Raw genomic sequence first — 21804 nt, 5'->3', positions numbered from 1 at the left:
AAATAGAAATTTATTCAACTTATACTTAAGTATAAGCTTTAAATTTGGTTTTCTTTATATTTGTGAATTCTCATATTTACCATGAGAATTTTATTTATGTATTTTAGATTTTTCCCTTTTGAATTGTTTTTATTACTGCTTTTCCTTCTTTATGGGGATGTTTGTGTATGTGCAGGTCAGTGGTTGACGACAGGTGTGTTTCTCAGCTACTCTCCATCTTAGTTTTGAGACAGAGTGTCCTTGGAGCTCACTGCTTTGGCTGAGATGGCTAGCCAGAGCTATCCACTCCTGCCTCCACCCTCCTCCCCCATTGCTAGGGTCACAAGCACATACTGCAAATGCTTGGCGTTTATGTGGGTATTGGGATTCGGAGCAATCCCACCTCACGGTTAAGTGACAAGCACTTTACTGATATTTCAAGTTAAGTAAGTCAGTTCAGAAACTGGTCTGCTTTCAACAAAGAGGAACAGAGGAAAATACAGCTCTGACGGTAACGGAAGGCTTGCTTTCTGTTCTGCACTCAACTACTAAGTGTTGACGCAGAGGCCAGCATACCACCACTTCCACGATATCTTTCTAGATTATCCTTGCTTTTCTCTCTTCACAGTTACTCTTTACTTTTACTTTTATTTATATATTTATATTAAGTTTTTATTTACTTATTTTGAGGCAGGGTTTCACTGTGTCACCCTGGCTGGCTTAGCGCTCTCTGTGTTGCCCAGGCCATGAGTAGCGGATTACAGGGGTGAGCTCCCTGCTTACGGCCGTTTCCTTAAACCTTTCAGCTGACCAGCTCCCCTTGAGTCTTACAGTCCTCACAGCTTTCTGATAGTAGTTGGGTGGTATGTCCCTTAGCACAGTGAGAACCCTGAGTGTCGTCTCCAAAGAGCTCTCTTTGGCTCACCCTGAACCTGTTCATCTTCATAGCTGTCCGGATTTAATGTGTGAACTCTGTCCTTCACAAAGCTGTCAAAACATATTAATAAAATTTTGAATGACTATTCTCCACCATTGTTAACTTTTTGTATGTCAAATAATTTTTAAATTTTTCTTGCAGACCAGAAACTAGAGAGCAGTATCCAAATAAATTTATCCAACGAGATGACACTGAACGGTTTTACATTCTGAACACACTGTTCAATCTTCCAGGTAGACTACCCTCTGCTTACTCTACCTGCTGTCCCTTCCTCCTGGGACCACTTGTTACTCACTGGGGCTAGTTAAACCAGCTTGATCATTTTACTTACATCTTATTAATACCTGTTCTTCGTTTTTCAGAGACTTACCTGTTGGCCTGCCTAGTAGATTTTTTTACTAATTGTCCCAGATATACCAGGTATGTTTATACTACAATTTTCTTTATCCTGTTGATTTTTAAATTAATGTACAGGGTTTTAGAGAACTGGCCATTGTAGGTCTTTTCTGCTTTTCTAAAGTGAATTTAGTGCTAGTGAGAGATGCTACATTGCCAGCCTGAGAGATGGACAGCACCAGCAGCTCCATGCAGGCCCTCACCTCCCACACGGCCCCTCTCCTTGCCAGTGTGCTGCAGCCATGTTTGGAAGGGACCACTTGTGACTGGGAATGAAGACGGCCAGCAGAGGTGCTAATTGTGACAACTGAGTGGGAGGTTTGTGTGATGCTTATCTGTCCGAGCAGAGTTACACTAAAACCCCCGACTCATTTCACAGCAGCTACCCAGGAACCATCCAGGGATGGTCATTTAGTTTCATTCCCAGGCCCAGCAAGATTTCATCAAAGAATAAACAGTTAATTTTCTCTAAAGCAGAGTTCTGCGTGAGTCTCTCACAGCTTAGCCTTTCCTTTTGGGGGAGTTGCGTGGCCATTGCTTGAACAGACTTCTACGTAGAGTGTGCTCACTTTGTATCTGAAACCTTACCCACTTCAGGGCACTTGATTTCATGGAAAACAGAGTCACAGACAAACGTACCTAGGGACAGTTCCAGAAAGGTCAGGGAGAAAGAACCTACGTTCTGTTTGTTCAGTGAGAGCCTGTTTCTGAAAGTGATGAACTTGGCATTTTGGGAATTTGGCCTTTTAATTTCCATCCAATATATTATCCTATCACCTTATATTTGCTCACAAATATTATATTCCATCTATACAATATTCTGGCCATTTCTAATGCTCAAATGAATTTTGATTAGGGAGCAGTTCCTAGTTAAGCGCAGCCTGTACCTCGTGATGTGGAACCTTTGGGTCCCTTGGTCAGTTTGGACATTGATTTATTTGCTCTCTTTTGGATTCCCTGTCATGTTCTTTTCATCTTTCTGTAGTTGTGACACAGGATTTAAAGATGGGGACCTCTTTATGTCCTACCGCAGTATGTTCCAGGATGTAAGAGACGCAGTCGACTGGGTCCACTACAAGGTACTTAGAAGCCCCTGCTTTACTTCCTCTTCTCTGCCACATGTTTATGGTCTGATACTAACTTTGCAAGTAGAAATAAAGGAGAATGTTCCTTTTTAAGAAGAAAGTGGAGAGGGGCTGGAGAGATGGTTTAGAACTTAGGCGCACCAGCTGCATTTTGCAGAGAACCTCCAGTCAGTTTCTAACACACATGCGGCAGCTCACAGCCACTGTGACTCCAGTGCTAGGGGACCTGACACCCTCCTTCTAGCCTCCATGGGTACCAGGCACCCACGTGGTGCAGACATGAATATAGGCAAAATGCTCGTGCACATTTCACAGAAAAGTAAATCTTTTTTTTTTTTTTTTAACGTTTTACATTTTAAAAAGGGGTTAAGAGAGATTTGCTTCCTCCATATATTCTCATTTGGGTGTGCTGACAATGCTCCTCAGGCCTAAGGCTCAGTTTTTACATTTACTGTTTGCATTTCTGCAACATTTACAAGAATTTTAGTATATGAAATTATACTTATATCTTTTATGGATGATAGTTCATTTAAATAGTGTCTAAATAACTCCAACTTGACTAATAACATCAACTAGTTAGTATTAGATTTATATTTACTATAAACTTTAATAAAATGAAAAGTCTTAATTTTTATTTAAAATGTGAATAACTTTATATTTGAATTTTTTTCTTGTCTAACATTTTTCATTTTGATAAACAGATTTATTTGTTTGATAGTAAGTAAAGTTTTCTAGTGAAAGTTAAAAATGGATTTCTAGGTCAGGTATGGTAGCATACCTGTTCAGGTTCAGGACCAGTCTGAGCTACAAAGTGAAGCTTTGTCTCAAACATCCTTAATTTGTGAGATGGACATGATGTAGTGGATCTGTAATCTTAGCACTTGGGAGGCTACGGCAGGAAGATGATGAATCCGAGGTCAGCCTGGGGTATGGAGCAAGAACTTGTTTCAAAAGAAAAAAAAGAAAGAAAATGCCTGCTTTTATTCTTTTTTTTTTCTGCTTTTATTCTTTTCTTAGTTTTTTTCCTTTCTTCTAGGGCTCCCTTAAGGAAAAGACAGTTGAAAATCTTGAGAAGTATGTAGTCAAAGATGTAAGTATTGAAGGAAGAAATAAATCTGCATGGTGGCTCTTTTTGCCTTGGAAAGAAGTGAATGATGAGCCTGTTTATCGTGACATAGATAAGGAAAGATACTTGTAGCATAAGCACAAAAATGTCTACCAGTGTGTACTTTTACTGGTCTTTCCTGTTTGCCGAGAAGCAAGAAGACTCAGTGTTTGTTTTACTCTATACCAACCGCTAGAGGGTTGCTGTGTGCATATCACCCTGCAGTGGCTGGTGCCTTTATATACTATTTACTCTTCATGTAACTGTGAGTTACACTCTGTTGTTACTTTTTTTTAATAGACGCAGACACTGTGGAATAAAGAAATGCTTAAACTTCATGTGGAAGGTCACACAGTTCGTATATAGTCAGCCAGTATGCACACCCAGATTTTAAGCTCTGTGGATGACCTACTGTGTATGTGCGTAGATGTGACCTAAGTGTCTTCACCCTGTTAGCAAAGAGTAATGAGCACAGCCTTCAGATACAGTAAAGATGAGCGGATACTTTTAAAATAGCTGTAGTTACAGGATTTAACTGACTTTAAATTTTCTGCAGGCATGCTGCAGTGTAGTGTTAAAGGAGTGCAGGAAGACTGCGTGGGAAGTGTGGGTGTGTTTGACGCGTTACGGGTTAGTTGTGCAGCAGTAGTAGAGCACTTGCTGAGTGTGTACAAGGTCTTAGGCACAAGCTCCAGAACTGGTCTTTGTTTGTTTGTTCTGTTTTTAATTTTACCTGGGCTGGAGAGATAGCTCAATGGTTAAGAGCATTTGCTGTTTTTTCGGAAGTCCTGAGTTCAAGTCCTAGCACCCATACCAGGTGGCTTACAGCTGCCTGTAACTCTAGCTCCAGGTAGACCTGCTGCCTCTGGCCTCCCCAGCACCTGCGCTCACATGCACACACCTAGAGCTTGATAATTAAAAATAAGTTAAGGAAAAAACATTTATCCACATACAGAGTCCTAACATACAGTCACTTACTTTTCTGTAGAGTAAAAGAGAATGCAGTGGTACTTTTTCAGGGTTTATGTCACTGTCCCATCCCCCATGTCAACCCCTGCCCCTGCTGCAGCCTCCTTTTTCTTACTGTTTGAAGAATGAACGCCGAGCAGTTGAGTCCAGTCTGTGTAAAGGAGGCATCTTGTGGAAAGTGGTGTTTTGTCTCTAGGCACATCAGGTGATGGGATTCCCATCTTGTCAGTTGAGCGTGGGTGTTTCTAGTTAGCGCCTGCGCCCTGTCATCTTTTCTGCAGTTAGTTTTATAAAACCAGTGTTTACAGTGGGATATTTAATAACCTTCATACAGATTTTTGGTATAGTTTAAAATTAACTTCTGATGTTTAGTACACTTAAATCCCATACTTGAGGAATCACAAAATAATGTACGTCTCTTCATGAGGCAAAGATGGTAAAGATCTCTTGTTAATGGCCATGAAAAGTTATGAAAAGTATATATTCTATATATTAATACTTTTAAAACCTAACGGTGTGGGATTTTTAAATGTAAAATTCTGAAAACCAAAACTAACTTAGAAAGGCTCATTGCCCTACCCCTGTGTGGGCAGAACTCCAGTCTGTGGCTCACAACACTGAAGTCCTTTGTCACCATTTCAGGGGAAGTTGCCACTGCTTCTGAGCCGGATGAAGGAAGTAGGGAAAGTGTTTCTTGCCACTAACAGTGACTATAAATACACAGATGTAAGTACTTAGTGTCTTACGTGCTTATACAACTGTAAGGGACTGTGAGAAGCGAGAGGGGCTCATAAATGCGTGGGTAGAGGCTGGGTTACTGTCATTTTTCCTAAGCATTCTTTTTTGACTATTACAGTGGCTATTTAAAGGTTTTCATTTGGGGAGTTATTTTAAAAAATTCTGCTAACAGAATGGCTTCTCTGCATTTTTAGAGCATTATTTATCTAGATCTGAAAAATCATACCTTGTCTTTTATATCCCTCGCTGTTCAAAATCCTGTAACGAGAGATGGTTCAATGGTGTTTTGAATCTTAGGAATCAAAATTTACTACCTCTCATGTTTAAAAATCATGAGTAAAGGACACGGGGAAAAAAAAACATAGACCAAATTTAAGTGCCTTATTTCTGCTGATGCAATTATAGGGTAACAAGCCTAGCAAGTTCTGTCCCTGCCCCCAGTACTCTGCTCTGAAATGGAGGTGTGTTATCTCCTGTGAGCCATTGATTTTCTCTGAGCCCTTACTCCAGTTATCTCCACACGCGATTTCAGGAGAACTGGATAGGGTGTACGGGTGAATGTGTACAGAGCACCTAGAGCTCCGTCCTTCATGAGTAGCCATCCACCCTTTGCCTGGTGAAGCATTTGTTTTTTAACTTCCTCTGCTATGATTTTATAAGCTATAGAGAAAACAAGAACATCATGAATCTTATACTGAATAAAAATCTTATGTATGTCTTGTGCAAAAGTCATTTATGGACCTTTCTTTTTCCTCCCAGAAAATCATGACTTACCTGTTTGATTTCCCACATGGGCCCAAGGTATTAAAGTAATTTAATATGTCATTTGTTAACTAATTTAATATGTACTTGTTAACTAAAAATGAGTACAGTGAATAACTTTAGAACACTAAAGGTAAAAATGGCCAGGATCTACCTAGAAAAGTCTTAGTTTTAGAAGGCCTTATTTTAAAATCAGCATTAAGACAAGTAATCCAGGGTGAGCAGAATTTAAAATCTCTGGTGATCTAAATATTTACTAGATAGAAAGAAAATGAATATTCATGTGGTCTGTAGTGAATAGGCTCAAAACAAGTTCTTAAGCAGAATTGGTGTTTGTGTTGTGAGGAATTCTAGATTGAGAATGATACCAGTTTAACAGAAACGTAATTTCAGTGTGAATGTTCTTAACAATTTCTAGATTAGCAAGTGTTGAGTGTTATGCAAAGAAAGCAGTTAATTTTGGTATTTAGAAGTCTTTCTGTAGTATGACTATGCTCAGATTCAAAGGACAAACATGGTAGCTTAGTCACGTACTTGAGAATTTTAATCCTAGACTTCTGTGAATAAGTTCCAGTAAATACCAGAGTTACAGCATATAGTACCTTTCAGGTTGGCTTGAAAAGGTTAGCACCAAAGTTCCATTTCATAATGCAAAGAGTGTTAGTTGGTATAGTGTCCCGTTTGCAGTGACTGAGGCCAGTGTTGACTAGAGCTGTCCTTGTCATAACCAGTGGAACCCTCCTCAGCACATTGTTGCCTTCTGTATCTTCACTTTGCTGCTGATCAGACCGTCTCAGTTTGTCCCTTGAATTGAAGCTTAAAACTGCCTAGCTTTTCTCATACTTCATGTTTGGAAGTACTGTGAAATAAGTTACTGTACTTCAGAAACTAAATAATTCAAACTCTTGAGTTTATCAAAGATATTTATTATACCTGTTAACTTCCAAAAAAACTTACTTTAAAATTATTTGTGTTTAAGTGAGATTAAGTGTGAGATGTGCAGTGATGTTCTGGCTTTTGCTGATTCTGTTCTACCAGCCTGGGAGCTCCCATCGGCCATGGCAGTCTTACTTTGATCTGATTTTGGTGGATGCACGGAAGCCACTCTTTTTTGGAGAAGGCACAGTATTACGTCAGGTGGATACTGTAAGTTGAGAAGGTGATATGTTCTCATACACTATCCGTTGTTTTTCCTCTCCTCACCCCCCTCTCCTTAACTTAATGGCCATTATTTCTCTTTTGAAGTTGGGAGGTTTGATCTAAACTGAAGTAGCCCAACAAAGTGCTCATTGAGAATAATGAGTGCCTGGGTCAAGTAGCAATGTGAGTAGATTGTGATAAAATGACAGAACATTTCAGTCTTTATTTTATTTATCCAGAAAACCGGAAAACTGAAAATTGGCACCTACACAGGCCCCCTGCAGTATGGCATCGTCTACTCAGGAGGTGAGCTGTGGCTTCCCTTTGTTCTGCGCCCATCGTCGCTAGAGCACTCCGTACAGTTTCACTGTGGAAAGTCCCAGGGTCTTTCAGCGTAGTTCTGCGTAACAGTTCTTCAGGACCAGACATGTCATTCACTGACAGGCAGCAGTCATCTGCCGATGAAAGTCAAGGGGCTGAGTTTCATTTTCATTGAAAAGATCCTTTTGTTCTTTAAGGGTTTGTCTCAGTGTTCTGGGATCATTTATGTATATTTCTTCTCAGAGGACTATCAGTCAAGCCCACAAAGAAGCATTTAATGTCAGGCGTCAGAAATAGTTGAATAGAGCCAACTTGATGATAGTTTTGTGATGAAAAATGGTTATGGCACCTTTGGTAGATGTGAGGATTACCTACGGCCTCTTCTATGCCAGATAAGCACTGCACTGCTGGGCTCTGTCCGCAGCCCAGCTGTGGTGTTCTGATAGTGTGTTCCTGGAATTCTTACTTAGAATTCTGGGCAGCACAGTAGAGCTTAAAACCTTGGCCAGGGCCTTACAAAGAGTAGTGAACCTCCATCTTTAAGATCATCCTAAGTGAGCTATCCCAGAAGCAGAAAGACGCATACAGAAAGACACTCACTCATATAGACATATAATATAAAATAAGCCTACTAAAATCTGTACACCTAAAAAAACTAATCAAGAAAGAGGACTCTGGCTAAAAATGCTCAATCCTTATGCAAAAAGGCAAAGAGGATGGATATCAGAAGAAGAAGAAGAAGAAGAAGAAGAAGAGAACAGGAAACAAGTCAGAAGCCTGCCACAGAGGGCCTCTGAAAGGCTCTGCCCTGCAGACTATTAAAGCAGATACTGAGACTTATGGGAAACCTTTGGGCAGAGTGCAGGGAATCTTACAAAAGAAGTGGGAAATAGTAAGACCTGGAGAGGACAGGAGCTCCACAAGGAGAGCAACAGAACCAAAAAATTTGAGCACAGGGGTCTTTCCTGAGACTCATACTCCAACCAAGGACCATGCATGGAGATAGCCTAGAACCCCTGCACAGATGGAGCCCATGGCAGCTCAGTGTCCAAGTGGGTTCCATAGTAATGGGAACAGGGACTGTCTCTGACATGAACTGATTGGCCTGCTGTTTGATCACCTCCCTCTGAGGGAGGAGCAGCCTTACCAGGCCACAGAGGAAGACAATGCAGCCACTCCTGATGAGATCTGATAGACTAGGATCAGAAGGAAGGAGAGAAGGACCTCCCCTATCAGTGGACTTGGGGAGGGGTATGCGTGGAGAAGGGTGAGGAAGGAACAAGGGATTGGGAGGGGAGGGAGCTATAGGGGGGATAAAGTGAATAAAGTGTAATTAATAAAAAATTAAAAAAAGAAAGGCTCCTCTTTTCCATAATTATACATTTCTCTACTATATGGCTGTGGTGCTTTGAATGCTTTTTAAATATAGAAACATTTTCCTCATTTACTCCTTTCAGGTTCATCGGATACAATCTGTGACCTGTTGGGAGCCAAGGGCAAAGACATTTTGTATATTGGAGATCACATTTTTGGAGATATTTTGAAGTCAAAGAAACGGCAAGGGTGGAGAACTTTCTTGGTGATTCCTGAGCTTGCGCAAGAGCTCCATGTCTGGACTGACAAGAGTTGTAAGAACTGTCACTCTTACTTTCAAATCTTTTCCACAACTAGTTTGTACCTTCCATGAAAGCTTTGACTCAGTTCTCTTAGATAAACCATTACTTTGTATACAAGACCTCAGGTGTGATCAAAGGTAGGCCCTGGACACCCCTTGCCTTTAAGATAGTCCGTCATCTCACACAACTCTGGAGTTTGTTTATGCATAAATACAGAGGCATGTGTGTATAAAATCTTGTTTAAATTCTCAAAATCTTGGAGGTAGTGTAGACTCTTTTTGTCCTGAGTTAAAATACAGTAAGCGTTTGTGAACTGCAGCTTGCACTTTGGTCTGCAGTCCGTGTTTTTCCAGCCACATCCAGTGGTCTCTGTGTCTCTAACACGGTTTGTGATTCTGGGGCAGCAGCGGCTCTGAATGCTAATCACTTGGTATCCGTGAAGACAGAGCCCAGATCACGTTGTTAAACCGTGTGGCCACCGGCCTCCAGTTGGGCTACAGGTAGCTGCACAAAGGCGTTTGATAGGCAGGCTCTTCATCTGGTCCTAGTGTCACTCTTGCTGTGGCCAAAGTTACCAACTCTGCCAGCTTGACCTACGTTGATGGGAACTCCAGCTCATTTGCTCAAAATCTGCTTGCAGCTAAGGCCTTACGTCATTTTCCCATGTATGAAAATGGCAAGAATAGTAGTGTCTGCCGCCAAGCTGGTGTCTCCACCAAGGTAGTATGACTGTAAGAAGAGAGATGGCTTTTCTTCTCAGACAGAACACAATTTGAATGACTCCTGACTGTAAGGATGGTAGAAGAAAACCTGTTCTGCTCAATAGCTAAGTGAGTTGTGGCTTCCTCTTGGGGAGCTGGGAAGCATGCAGTGGAGGCTGACTGCTGTTGTCCTGCTGCCCGCACATTTTACGCTTCTCATCTGCGAAGTTTTAAAAGTCTAGTTGACCTGTGACTCTGGACAAGTCACCTAACTCTTAGTGCTTTTTTCTAGACCATCAGGGCCAGCTGATGGCTCCGGGGGAAAAGGTGTTTGCTGCTGAGCTTGTCCTGATCTCAGTCCTCAGCGTCCACATGCTGACAGCTGACGTGACGTCCTCTGACTCCTACACTCCTCCACACACAAAGTTTTTCTTTTTAAAGTCAGATATCAAGTGGCTTTGGTGTCTGCACCCAAGGGAGTAGAAGTTGATACTTTGGAAACCCAGAATGAGCACTTGGCTGGAAGGGGAGTTGTGGGCGTGCCATATGTAGGAAGAAAGGCAGTTCACAAGGAAATCGTAGTGTTCTTCTATAGGCAGAGTCCGCACGGTCAGTGGCTTCCCTGAAGGAGATGCAGGTGATTATACACTTGATTCTCGCACGTTAGGACCAGGTTACACTTTTTGGTCATATCTGAAATTTCATTAGTTTGAGCATCACTTAAAAGCCGGGTACTTTTGCTTGATTTGTGTAAAACATTTTCTTTTCCTTTCCAAACTTTAACTAGCACTTTTCGAAGAACTTCAGAGCTTGGATATTTTCTTGGCTGAACTCTACAAGTAAGTTTCCCAATTCTACAACTTAATGCTCTGAAAACCACCTACCTCTCAGGAGTGACATAGGGGTAAGGTGTGTTTTCTTAAGAGATTTTCACTGTTTCCTCTTGTTCCCAGGCACCTTGACAGCAGTAGCAATGAGCGCCCCGACATTAGTTCCATTCAGAGAAGGATTAAGGTATCCAGATGGGATTTGGGAGAAAACGTGGGGAGTCATGTCTAAATCATTTTCCTGTGTGATTTTACGCAGGCACGTGTATGTAGCTGCTAACAGACAGTTGCATAAGCTGAGACCCTTTTCTCTTTAGAAAGTAACTCACGACATGGACATGTGCTACGGCATGATGGGGAGCTTGTTCCGCAGCGGCTCCCGGCAGACACTCTTTGCCAGTCAAGTGATGCGCTACGCTGACCTCTATGCGGCATCCTTCATCAACCTGCTCTACTACCCATTCAGCTACCTCTTCAGAGCTGCCCACGTCCTGGTGAGTCAAGTTGTTTCTGACAGTTCAGATGTACTGTAGAGTCCTATCTGCAGCCAGCTTTGTGGGATGAGATTGTGTGAAAACTATGAAGGACTCATGTGGTTAGTAAGGAAAACATACCAAGATAGAAACTTAGTGACTAGCATACTACTTTGTAAAGTTACTCTAAATAGTGAAGACTCTCCTCTTTTGAGCAGGGCATGGTGGCTTTCATCCGTAATCTCAGCTCAGCATAGGCAGGAGGATTGGGAGTTCAAGGCCAGCTTCAACTCCTGTCTTTAAAAAAGCCAGGTGTGCCCCACAAGGAGAGCAACAGAACCAGAAAATTGGAACACAGGGGTCTTCCCAGAGACTCATACTCCAACCAAGTACCAGGCACGGAGATAACCTAGAACTCCTGCACAGATGTAGCCCATGGCAGTTTAGTGTGTCCAGGTGGGTTCCATAGTAATGGGAAGAGGGACTGCCTCTGACATAATCTGATTGGCCTGCTCTTTGATCACCTCCCCCTGAGGGGGGAGCAGCCTTACCAGGCCACAGAAGAAGACAATGCAGCCACTCCTGATGAGACCTGATAGACTAGGATCAGAAGGAAGGAGAGGAGGACCTCCCCTATCAGTGGACTTGGGGAGGGGCATGCGCAAAGGAGGGAGGGGCTTATGGGGGGATACAAAGTGAATAAAGTATAATTAATAAAATAAAGTTTAAAAAAAGCCAGGTGTGGTAGTGTACAACTTTAGCCTCGGTAGTTAGGAGGTGTAGGCAAGTGGGTCTCTGAGCCAAGGCTAAATCTAGAGGCCCCGTCTTTAAAAACAAAATAAACCCTTAATGCTTTTATATGTATGCCATATGTCATGCTACTGCTGTTGCAGAACTGGTTTGGGAAGTATAAAAATAGAAAGTAAGGCTTTTCTGTGTTAGTCACTTCCATGCTGGAGGAAATGGTCTGGCAGCTTAGGTCCTTCTGCCTCTGATCCCTTGTAGACTCAACTTTGCATAGCCACTGGGAAATAAGAGCCGTTAGGATAGCACTCATCTCTGCTTTGCCTGAGCCTGTGCTGTGTTCTAGATGCCTCACGAATCAACAGTGGAGCACACACACGTGGACATCAACGAGATGGAGTCCCCGCTCGCCACCCGGAACCGCACGTCAGTGGATTTCAAAGACACCGACTACAAACGACACCAGCTTACGAGGTCCATTAGTGAGATCAAGCCCCCCAACCTCTTCCCACTGGCTCCCCAGGAGATCACACACTGCCATGATGAAGATGATGATGAAGAGGAGGAAGAGGAAGAATAAGGCAGACTAAAATCCTGAGCACCCACCAAGTCTGGCACAACTCACGGGGCAAGGGGTGGCCTTGTTTGGATTGTACTAGGGAGGGTGGGAGGACTCCATCAGAGGTACGTTTGGAGAGCTTCTGAAGGCTTTAAGTAATTCTGATCATAGCTCCTTACTTCAGTTTTGTGTGTCTGTATTCTCTGCAGATAGTTTGAAGCTGTATAGGAAGAACAGGTAAAAAGCCAGGTGGAATGCATGCAGACGGCACCACTGTGGCTTGTGATAGTGTCCCTTGTCTGTCTTCGTCGTCGGTGTGTCATCTGGATACACTAAGGTAGTAAAGGGTTTCAGAGCAGGGCCACGGGACTGAGGGAAGAGGTGATCCACAAATCTGTATTACTACAAACTGTGCTTTTGCTCCAAACCCCCACTTTTTCCGTGCATTACACAGTGTTGTATATCAGTGGAGAAATACATGTTTTCATTATCAAGTGTAGTCGGTCCTCTGTTGAGGTCGAGTTCCCTTCCATTAGCTTTTGGGTTCCCTAGGTAGCCCTGGCGTGGCTGCTGCTGTGTCAGTGCCTTTGTGGGTTTCCCTGCTTCGGGTGATTCTAGACTAGACTGCGGGGATTTGAGGCAAAAGTCCTCATTCCTGCCACCTTTGTTTTTCAAGAAAGGGTTTCTCTGCGTAGCACTTGCTGTCCTGGAACTCACTCTGTAGACCAGGTTGGCCTTGAACACACAGGGACCCTCCTGCCACCACCTTGCGAGCGCTGGGATTAAAAGCGCGCACCACCACTGCCCCACCACTGCCCGGCCTTTGCTTCATTTGTTTAAAGTATGTAACAAATGATTTTTTTTTTTTTTGTTATATAAAGGTGGCGCATGCCTATAATCCCAGCACTGTGGGAGGCAGAGGCGGGCAGATCTCTGTGAGGCCAGCCTGGTCTACAAAGCGAGTCCAGGACAGCCAGGCTTACACAGAGAATTGCTGTCTCAGAAACAGTCCTTTTGGGGAATACAGCAAGTTCCCAAAGACCAGCAAGTGCTGTTACAGCGTGGCCTGCAAGAGCACCCTGCTCCCACCCACACTGAGTTGGTAGGGGCTCTGCAGCAAAAGGCAGGCAGGCAGTTCACTGGAGAGCTGCAGGAGGGAACTACCTGCTCCGGATAAAGCAAGAACCTGTAAACATGAAGGCGTGTGACGGCGCTGCCAGTGCAGGGACTTACTTGACACTTGGAATCTTTTAGAGTTTTTTGATACAGGGTTTCTCTATGTAGCCTTGGCTATCCTGGACTCAACTTTGTAGACCAGGCTGGCCTAGAACTCAGAGATTCGCCTGCCTCCCTGAGTGCTGGGATGACAAGGCGTGCTCCACTGCACAGTGCTCTTATAGAGTCTTGCTTTAACTTTCAATTGTTTTCTTCCATTCTTGGCCCTGGTGATGAGGGCACTGGCTGATCTAGAACTCAGTAAAGTGTCTAATGCTGACATTGGTCCTTGTGTAGTACAACAGTCAACTGTCACAGCTGTTGGTCTTCAGAAGGCTTAGGGTTGGCACGCTCTTAAGGGAAATACACATTTTCAAAATTGCTAACTATATCTGTATCACTTTTAGTTACAAATGTGCTTATATGTACAGTGTTTCATAGGCATAAAGATTTTTTTCACCAAGGTTTTGGGCATTTTTTTAACAAAGTTTATCTATATAGTTCTAGCTTTCCTGATACTATGCTCACTAGTAGAACAGGCTGGCCTTGAATTCACAGAAATGTGCCTGCCTCTGCTCCTGGGAGCTGAGATTAAAGGTATGTGCCACCATGCCTGGCTTGTTTTAAAAAAGTAATTACTTGATAGGTTTGAAACACAGCTCAGCAACTGCACAGCTTCTACCAGCTGTGGCTGTGTACCAAGTCCTGTAAGCAAGGAACACACATTTGGACTGGGGTCTCTGTGACACAGACATGGGCAGGTAGGCATCATCTCGGGTTTCCTAGCCACCCGCTGGGTACTAGTCCTTCTCTTTGATGTTGAGGACGTCACCTCATTTGATAATGTTGTCTTTTCAAGCCCAGATCCCCTCTACGTGGCATATGACGGCTGCAGAATCACCTTGTGTTAGCACAGGTGGATGCCACTCAGCTTGCTTTCTGCGTTTTTGTGTGTTGTGTCTATAACATTTGTGACTGGCGATGACACTCCACTGGGTGGAGAGAACACAGTTGGAAGAACGCCATGTCGAGTCACATTTTCCTCAGGGTCACCAGAAAGGGCTGCTAATTAGCGAGGGCTCTGTAAGAGACCAGCAGGTGATCCCCTCCCTAACACACACAACGTGTTGGGCAGCCAGTATGGCAGGTGACTGAGTAGCTGTGACTGGGACATTTTGGAATGCAAAGTATGAATTCTCTGCTATCAGTAAACTTCTCCATTGTTTTTCTTAAACCTGAATGATTCAGGACAAAAATGGCAGGCCTTCCATCACTCTGGAGAACCTTTCCTAGGGATTCTGAAAACACTCCTCAGTTTTCAGACTGTGCAGGCTTCACATCAAAATTTAAGTACCCTTTCTTCAGTGCTAGCCTGAACTTCCAGACTGGAATGTGTGGCAGTAGGGACCATGGCCACAGTAGCTGCCTCATGCACACCTCCGCAGAAGCGTTCTGGTACAGCATAGACATCTCAGAAACCACTTGAAGCAGAAAAAGTTGTTTTATGCCCAAGATTCTCTTTAACCATAAGCATAGATCTTCTGATATTATAAATTAAGCTACCCCCTTCAAGCTACTGCAAGGTGCTTTTTCAATTTTGTTTAAAATAGAACTGAGCTACTGATCTGATCTTTAAAGTCACATTGTTTTTAGGAAGCTGCTTACAAAAGCTGCATGCAGTTACATTTCAGATTTAAAAGTAGCGTGTCCATGTTTAGAGATTTCTAAATCAGACTTATTTGTTTAACAACTTTAAAGTCCTGCAATTTTTCCAAGGCTTCTTGAGCACTTTTAAAGACTCTGCTTATTCGCCACAAATAGCTTGAGATAAACAACTGCATATTTAAGTCTGTATTAGGACAGGAACTTCGCTCACATTCCATGTTATGGAAACTATTTAACCTCTTCCTGATGGTGGGAAAAGTCGTAACTAAGACCATCTATTGCCATACTGTTAGCAGCCTTGCTCCCCGTGTGGTTTGAGAATTAAGTTCTCAGTACTTGGTTTTTCGTGGATTCTTTCGTTGTGACTAGAATTCACTTCTCTCAAGTTTTTCCTCAGAGGGAACAGTTTCTGATCACACATATAGGATGCCCGAGTCTGGAATCCTTACCACAGATGAGATGCATAGATGGCACACATGTGTGCGACAGCCAAAAAGCAGAGCCTGATGACGGCAGAGCACTCGGCCTGCCACCTATCTCCACTAACAGAGAAACAGTCCTTTACATACACTGCTGTCCAGAAATAGCAGGAAGCAGATGACTAGGAAGACTATTCATTTACAAAACTAACAGCTTTATCCTTATCACTCACCATGCTTCTCAACATGCGGCACCACGTAAAAGGTTTGACAAAACACTGCCATTGCGAGAAATGCAGTCAGTCACGCGCCACACGAGTGTCAGTCGGCAACAGACCGTGGGTTCCAGTGGCCCCATAGGCTCTGTTGTCTGCTGATGCGACTGTGTGTTTGTCAAAGGGCATGCTGTGCTATTCCCGGGAGGTTGCCTAGTGACAGAGTTCTCGGCACTTTCCCACTGAATGATGCATGAGTGTGCACAGTCCCCCCAGGTTCCTCGTAGAGCCACAACATGGGAAACTAAGCCATCTCTGACTCGCAGACTTGGACACCACATGTCTTAGTAATCAGTATTTTCCAGCTTAATGAAATTCCCAGTTTTGATCCTGGGGTTTGTTCACATGGGGCACAGTACCTAAACTCCATCTTGTTTCTAGAAGAAGAGCAGGGTAGCTGCTTCACACTTGGCTCCTCCCAAGGGCCTGTAGATGAGACCCAGAGGACTGAAGGAGCCAGTGTGCAGTGCATACATCGGTTCCGTGGATACAGCGATTACCCTTCAAGTCTCAAATTCTGAGAGTTGGCCAAGCAAACCTTCCCAGCATTGCAAAGTTTATTAAAGGGCCATTCCTTACTGAGAGGTTCTTGGTAGTTAACGTTGGACTTGTGGGTATGTGATCGAAGCACGTGACCACCAAGTCGGATGTAGAAATGGACTCGGTCTCAGGACCCCTGCCTGCCTGGTGTTTCCTGTGCTTTCAGCACCTCAGGGCCACTAACAGAACAGCAGGAAGCTCTTCACCACAGTCCTGCTTCCATTGCTCCTCAGACCATCTGCCAGGACAAACGTCAAAGTTAAGACAAGGGTCATGTACTCATTCCTTTATCCTAGGACTCCCTGAACATTCGTGCCTGTGAGCATGAGCACAGATATGAGGCCCGAAGAAGCAAAGTGAAGCAACCACATAGCAAAAGAGCTAATCAGCAATCTAATATAATTAAACTTTGGGGGCTTTAATGAGAAATATATGTCTCATTAAATTGCATTGCCTTCAAGAAATATTAAAATAGGTGGGGTGTGGCTCCATGGTAGAGTACTTGCCTGGCCTGTGCAGCTTGATCCCAGCATTGCAAGTAAAGGCACAAGTTGCCAGAAGTCACAGCCAGGCTAGGGAAAGTTCATTCTACCCCTTTTTCTGCAGGGTCGTCTTCGTTTCTGTTTCTTCGAAGCACTGAGCTCAGTACGGCTCAGAAGTGAACTCAGAAGCCAGGAGTGTGGTCAGGATTGCACGGGGTTGCCTGTTCCCCTCAGGACTCCTCTAGATGAAAATGCAGCCACTGAAGCTAGCTGAGGGAACGCGCTGCAGCCATCTTCCTGACCTGCTGGTCTGTGCCCTGTGTCTAGGGGAAGGGAGCCAGACACTCCACTGGGACATAGGTGCATTCATTTTCCTTTCAGGGAATGTAATGATCAGAGAGAGAGGTTTCAAGTTAGCCTTGCCAATACTCCACTGAGACATTCCCACATAGATCAGGGGTTGAGTAAAAGACTGAACATCATAGTCAAATGCAGTAGGGCTCTTGAGGGGCCACTCACGGCTTGGCTATCAAAGCATAGGCTTATTTGAATAGAAAATAGAAAAAAGATTTCAGAAAGGGTCAAGTAGTGGATCCCCAAGCAGGTGTTGGGGTCTTCTCACCTGAGTGAGGAGGGATCAACGGAATAGCTCTGCAGTGATGGCAGAAGTCATCCTCAGTCGCCGGGGAACGTCTAATATGCCTCCCATACCTGTTGCCACATCTCACTTGAGGGTACTCACCCATGGGCTGACTTTCCTCCCTGGTTTAGAGGACCCAAGTAGCCAATTGAGAAGCCTGTACAAGGCTTTTGTTACTGCCAAGGAAAAGCTAGCCTTTCTGTCTGCCTAGCTGCCGTGCGTCACTGGGCAAGTCAAGCAGACACAAGCTGATGGGGGCAGACCTCACTCCCTGGAAGCACACTCCCCAGAACCAGCTGTGTTTTGGAGGCACTCATCTTGCATTTCTCTGAACATGAGACTTTGCAGGGTCTGTCCAAAGGAGATGCCCTGATATCATCCAGTCCAGGCTTTCCCACCAGGGAAGCCATGTGATTGGGCAGGGACCAAGGCTGAAGAAAACAAAATAGTTGGTGTAAAACAGAGGAAAGAGGGCACACACATCTGCTAAAAGGGTGAACAGAAAACCATTTATCTAAATAGAATAATAGAAATAAACAAAACCTTTTAAAAACAATCACAAGATTTACAAATAAATTGGTACAAATAAATAGGTATTGTAAATCTACAACATTTGAATTATAAACGCGTCCATCATGACAGTCAGCTCGTGAAGCCTGTGCACGTGACCTGTGCTTGCTTAGCTTTCCATTGATGCCACTGTTGAAATGCATGAAATGGACACTGTGATACAGTGGGTACTGCTGGGGAGGGTGGAAATCAGACAACGTAGGGCTTGCTTTAGGCCCACAGCAACGTTGGTAACTGGGCCGTGACACGAGGAAGAGGCATGTTGAGAGCCTAGATGGCCAGGCAGCTTCCATGATTCAGATTCTGTAATCCAAGTGAGTGGAGAACATCATTTTGAGACCAGGAAACTGATTTGGCTTGGGTGGGGATGAGGAAGGAGGCTCTGGTCTCAGCCATATGCTACTACTGCACAGGGAAGAGACCCAACCCCACAAAGCCACTTCTTCAGTAATACCATGGAGACCTGAGGAGTCCTGCCTCCAGCTACCTCCCAAATACTGGCCATCGGGAATGGTTTGGGGTAAGGCAATGAATGAAGCTGGTGTAAGAGCAGCAATTTTTTTTTTCCTTTTAAACAAACAAAGATACCACCACCCTCTCACCCAATAAGGGACAACAGAACCCTAGGCTCAATGGATGAGGGGCTTCAAAACAGTGTCTTAGTCACAGATGATAGACTAACAGTAGAGACATATGTACATAATAAATAATATAAAATAAAGCATATACATTTGTGGATGTAAAGGACTGAAAAAAATAAGAAAAGTCAATATATTGATAGACTCTTCACAGTAGACCAGACATGGGTAGTAGTGAATCAGGAGCTTGGCAGGGCTCTCTCGGGAATGAGTCCTAAGAACCATTCTGCCCCACTTCCCTCTGTTCTAGAGACCTGGGACCCAGCGGTTTGTATGTCAGAAACCTGTGTCTCCAAGAAGAGTAGACACTCAGGTCTGTGAGGCCCCTTTGATGGTTCTCTTTAGAGTGGTTCTGGAAGAATCCAGCACCCGAAGTAAATCCATAGGGCTCAGATGTGAGCAGCACCAGAAGGTGCCCTCCAAGTGAAGCCAGGGAGAGCCGAGCCATCGTCATCTGAAACACTGACGTCCAGCTCTCCAGTGTCCCAGCTGTGTGCACACAGACACTAGGACCCGACTCTTGCCATTTGGATAATGCTTCAAGTACTGCCTGGCATTCCCCAGCAAAAGGCATTTAAAACGACTGCAGTTGAGATGTCTCAATGGCTCTGCTATAAGAAAGTTGGAGGAGCCAAGTCAGCCACAGGGAACCAAGAAGCAAAGGTCCCCAGATGCTCACTTTGGCTGCTCCCGCTGCCTGGCTGGAGGGAGGTGGGGGACAATGGGGCCCTCCAAAAGGAAAACCAGCAAATCAGCATCAACTCCAGCAGGAGGGTGCTGGAGGAAGGCCTGTTCACCCCAGGCTTGAGACCAGTAACAGCAGCTCAGCCTGGGAGCACTACTCATCCTCAAGTTAGAAGCAAATGAGCCTCAGTGCGTTCACCTTTCCCATCAGCCGCTCAAGCACAGAGGTAAATGGCCCTGAGGTATAAAAATCCACTGAGTTGGTCTCTTACTGATAAGTCTGTATGGGAAAAAAAACTTCCAAATCCCCCTACAATCACTTCCCTCTTCACCTCTAAACTCCTAATTCTGGGCTAGCCTACAACTTATCCAGTTGTCCTTGTTGGACAGAAGCACCACAAGCCTATGGCCCAGACTGGAAGCAAACATAACCCAGGAAAGAGCCTGATCCCTCAGAAAGAGAGGACATACTGGTACCTAAGTGCCTGAACAGCTATCAGCCAGCCCTTCACAAGAAAAGCACATCAGAGCATGGAGGGAGTCATGCCAAGCCACAGGGATTGGACTACATGGTGTATCTTGCTCTTTAGCCCAGGGATAAGTGTGTACTTGCACCAGTCCAGGGAGTTAACCTGCCTGTTCACCCCTGGGAGACCTCATCCCCTCAGTCCAGGCACAGCGACTGGCAGATCCCTGGTGGCTTTCAGAAAAGGACAGAGGTGCTTATGTTCACCAGCTAGGACACAGGCTCAGCCAGCACCTACTTGGTTTGCTCCTTAACCCAAATAACTTGAGGGCTGAAGTTCATGGTCCCTGCTTCACTCAAAATCCTGTTGCTCCATTTCTTAATGCATTTGGACATGCCATGTTTTTCCTAGACTTGAAAAGCTGGTCTGTTAGCTGTACAGAGCTGGGTGGCAAGGCGACTTTTCACAGTTAGTGTTCCGTATCAGTGTGAAGTTCTGCACTGAACACCTGCACACATTTCTTAGAATAACTTTCTTAGAGAAAGTGGTTTGTGGCTCAGCTCCCTTCACATGAGGTCAACTATGCCCATAGAGAGTATGAGAGGTGGCACCTTCAAATTCAAAACCAAAGTTTAAGCTAGTTGACTAGCACCCCAATACTCATGTATGAATTTCAAGATTCTGTTTTCCTAAGAGTTTATTAGAGTTTGGACTTGGAGGATGGACAAAGGGCAGCGAGGAAGAGACCCTCATTTGCAATGACAGTGTCACAGCAATGTCTGTACATAGGTCATCTAGTTCCAGCTGCTGTCCTGTCCTCTGGTCTCAGTCTGGCCTGGGTGACCCCTCCACCTCCATCTTTGCACATGCAGCAGCCCAGGAGTGGTTACAGGCCAGAGCTACAAGGAAAGAGCCCCTGAACGTGGCCATTCCACTACTTGCCGGTCTTTCTTGGCTGTGAAGCCCATGGGGTGAGGCCACAGATGGTATGTGCCCTTCTAGCCAGGACCCACCCAGAGGGGCGAAGAGCCAGCATCTCCTTCAGTTGTCTAAGGAGTCTGTTTGGGAGGGAAGACCTGAAGAGCTGCTCACTCAGATGCCAGCTCTGTTTGGAGGTTGAGAGCTCTCTCCAGAGCAGCTAGAATTAGGGCCATTTCACCTTTGGGCACGCAGGAACTATTCTGAATTCCTGGTTATTGCACTAATGGGCAATGAACACCAAGCTGGCAGGCCGGTCTCAGTCTTTGAGAACCCCACTCCCCAGCTCCTTTGCAGGAGACCTCTACAGTAGCTGCCACAGTGGGTGGTGGCTGATGCTCTCTTGGTTCCCAATAAGCACTCGACTCCAGATCCACGCAGTGAAACTCTGACAGGGGTCCAAGGGTGTTTCTCTCCCAGAGAAGGCTGTTGGAGGCTGACAGGGTGGAGCGCTGACCACCTGGAGAGCTCACAGTGTACACAATACGCTCCTTAGTAATTACACTTTTTCACTTGCATGTGTTTGAAGAGGGGTACTCACAGTGTTGGGTTCCATCCTGGGAACTTCATCCCCAGGTGGCAGGCTAGGTACCAAGAGCAGGCCACTCCCCATGACCCTCCACTAAGGGCACCTTCTCTGCCAGGCAGTCTGCCTTCTGAGAGCACGCCAGGAGGATCGCCACCCAGCGTAACACTGTCAGTGGACATGGCACCAGACGCCCGAGCCAAGGTCTGCAGGTGTGGCAGGGATAGAGCACCTGCCAAGCGTGCATACAGTTGTGGGTTCCAGACATACATGCACAGACACACACACACTCACCCCCCCCCCCAGGAGACCAACCCAACACATCACCCTCCCAGAGCCCAACCTGGGGCTAA

The 21804-nt window shown here is 44.8% G+C and overlaps 2 protein-coding genes across 8 annotated transcripts in view; one reads left to right on the top strand and one right to left on the bottom strand.

Moving 5' to 3' along the window:
• The window catches only part of Nt5c2 (5'-nucleotidase, cytosolic II), a 118848-nt gene extending 106002 nt beyond the window's left edge, over positions 1-12846 (top strand). For 5 of the 6 annotated variants that reach the window (XM_060390701.1, XM_060390687.1, XM_060390691.1 and 2 more), the window contains 13 exons: positions 1058-1149; positions 1279-1336; positions 2298-2391; positions 3434-3487; positions 5114-5197; positions 5969-6010; positions 7010-7117; positions 7351-7417; positions 8890-9060; positions 10537-10588; positions 10703-10763; positions 10894-11070; positions 12140-12846. In XM_060390701.1, coding sequence (XP_060246684.1) covers positions 1058-1149; positions 1279-1336; positions 2298-2391; positions 3434-3487; positions 5114-5197; positions 5969-6010; positions 7010-7117; positions 7351-7417; positions 8890-9060; positions 10537-10588; positions 10703-10763; positions 10894-11070; positions 12140-12373 — 1294 coding nt within the window. In that variant the 3' untranslated portion in view covers positions 12374-12846. Of the gene's footprint in view, positions 1-1057; positions 1150-1278; positions 1337-1553; positions 1631-2297; positions 2392-3433; positions 3488-5113; positions 5198-5968; positions 6011-7009; positions 7118-7350; positions 7418-8889; positions 9061-10536; positions 10589-10702; positions 10764-10893; positions 11071-12139 lie in introns of those variants that run through there. The other variant, XM_060390724.1, reaches the window with a different exon arrangement.
• Positions 12847-18075: 5229 nt separating this feature from the next.
• Cnnm2 (cyclin and CBS domain divalent metal cation transport mediator 2) overlaps positions 18076-21804 on the bottom strand; it is a 127923-nt gene continuing 124194 nt past the window's right edge. For both annotated transcript variants that reach the window (XM_021650503.2, XM_021650496.2), the window contains one exon: positions 18076-18461. The gene's annotated coding sequence lies outside the window, so the exon portion shown is untranslated. The remainder of the gene's footprint in view (positions 18462-21804) is intronic.

Source organism: Meriones unguiculatus, chromosome 1 (genome assembly GCF_030254825.1).
Source record: "Meriones unguiculatus strain TT.TT164.6M chromosome 1, Bangor_MerUng_6.1, whole genome shotgun sequence".
NCBI classification, from domain to species: Eukaryota; Metazoa; Chordata; class Mammalia; order Rodentia; family Muridae; genus Meriones; species Meriones unguiculatus.
The sequence above is the reverse complement of the archived record's forward strand: the minus strand, read 5'-3'. Positions and strand labels throughout refer to the sequence as shown.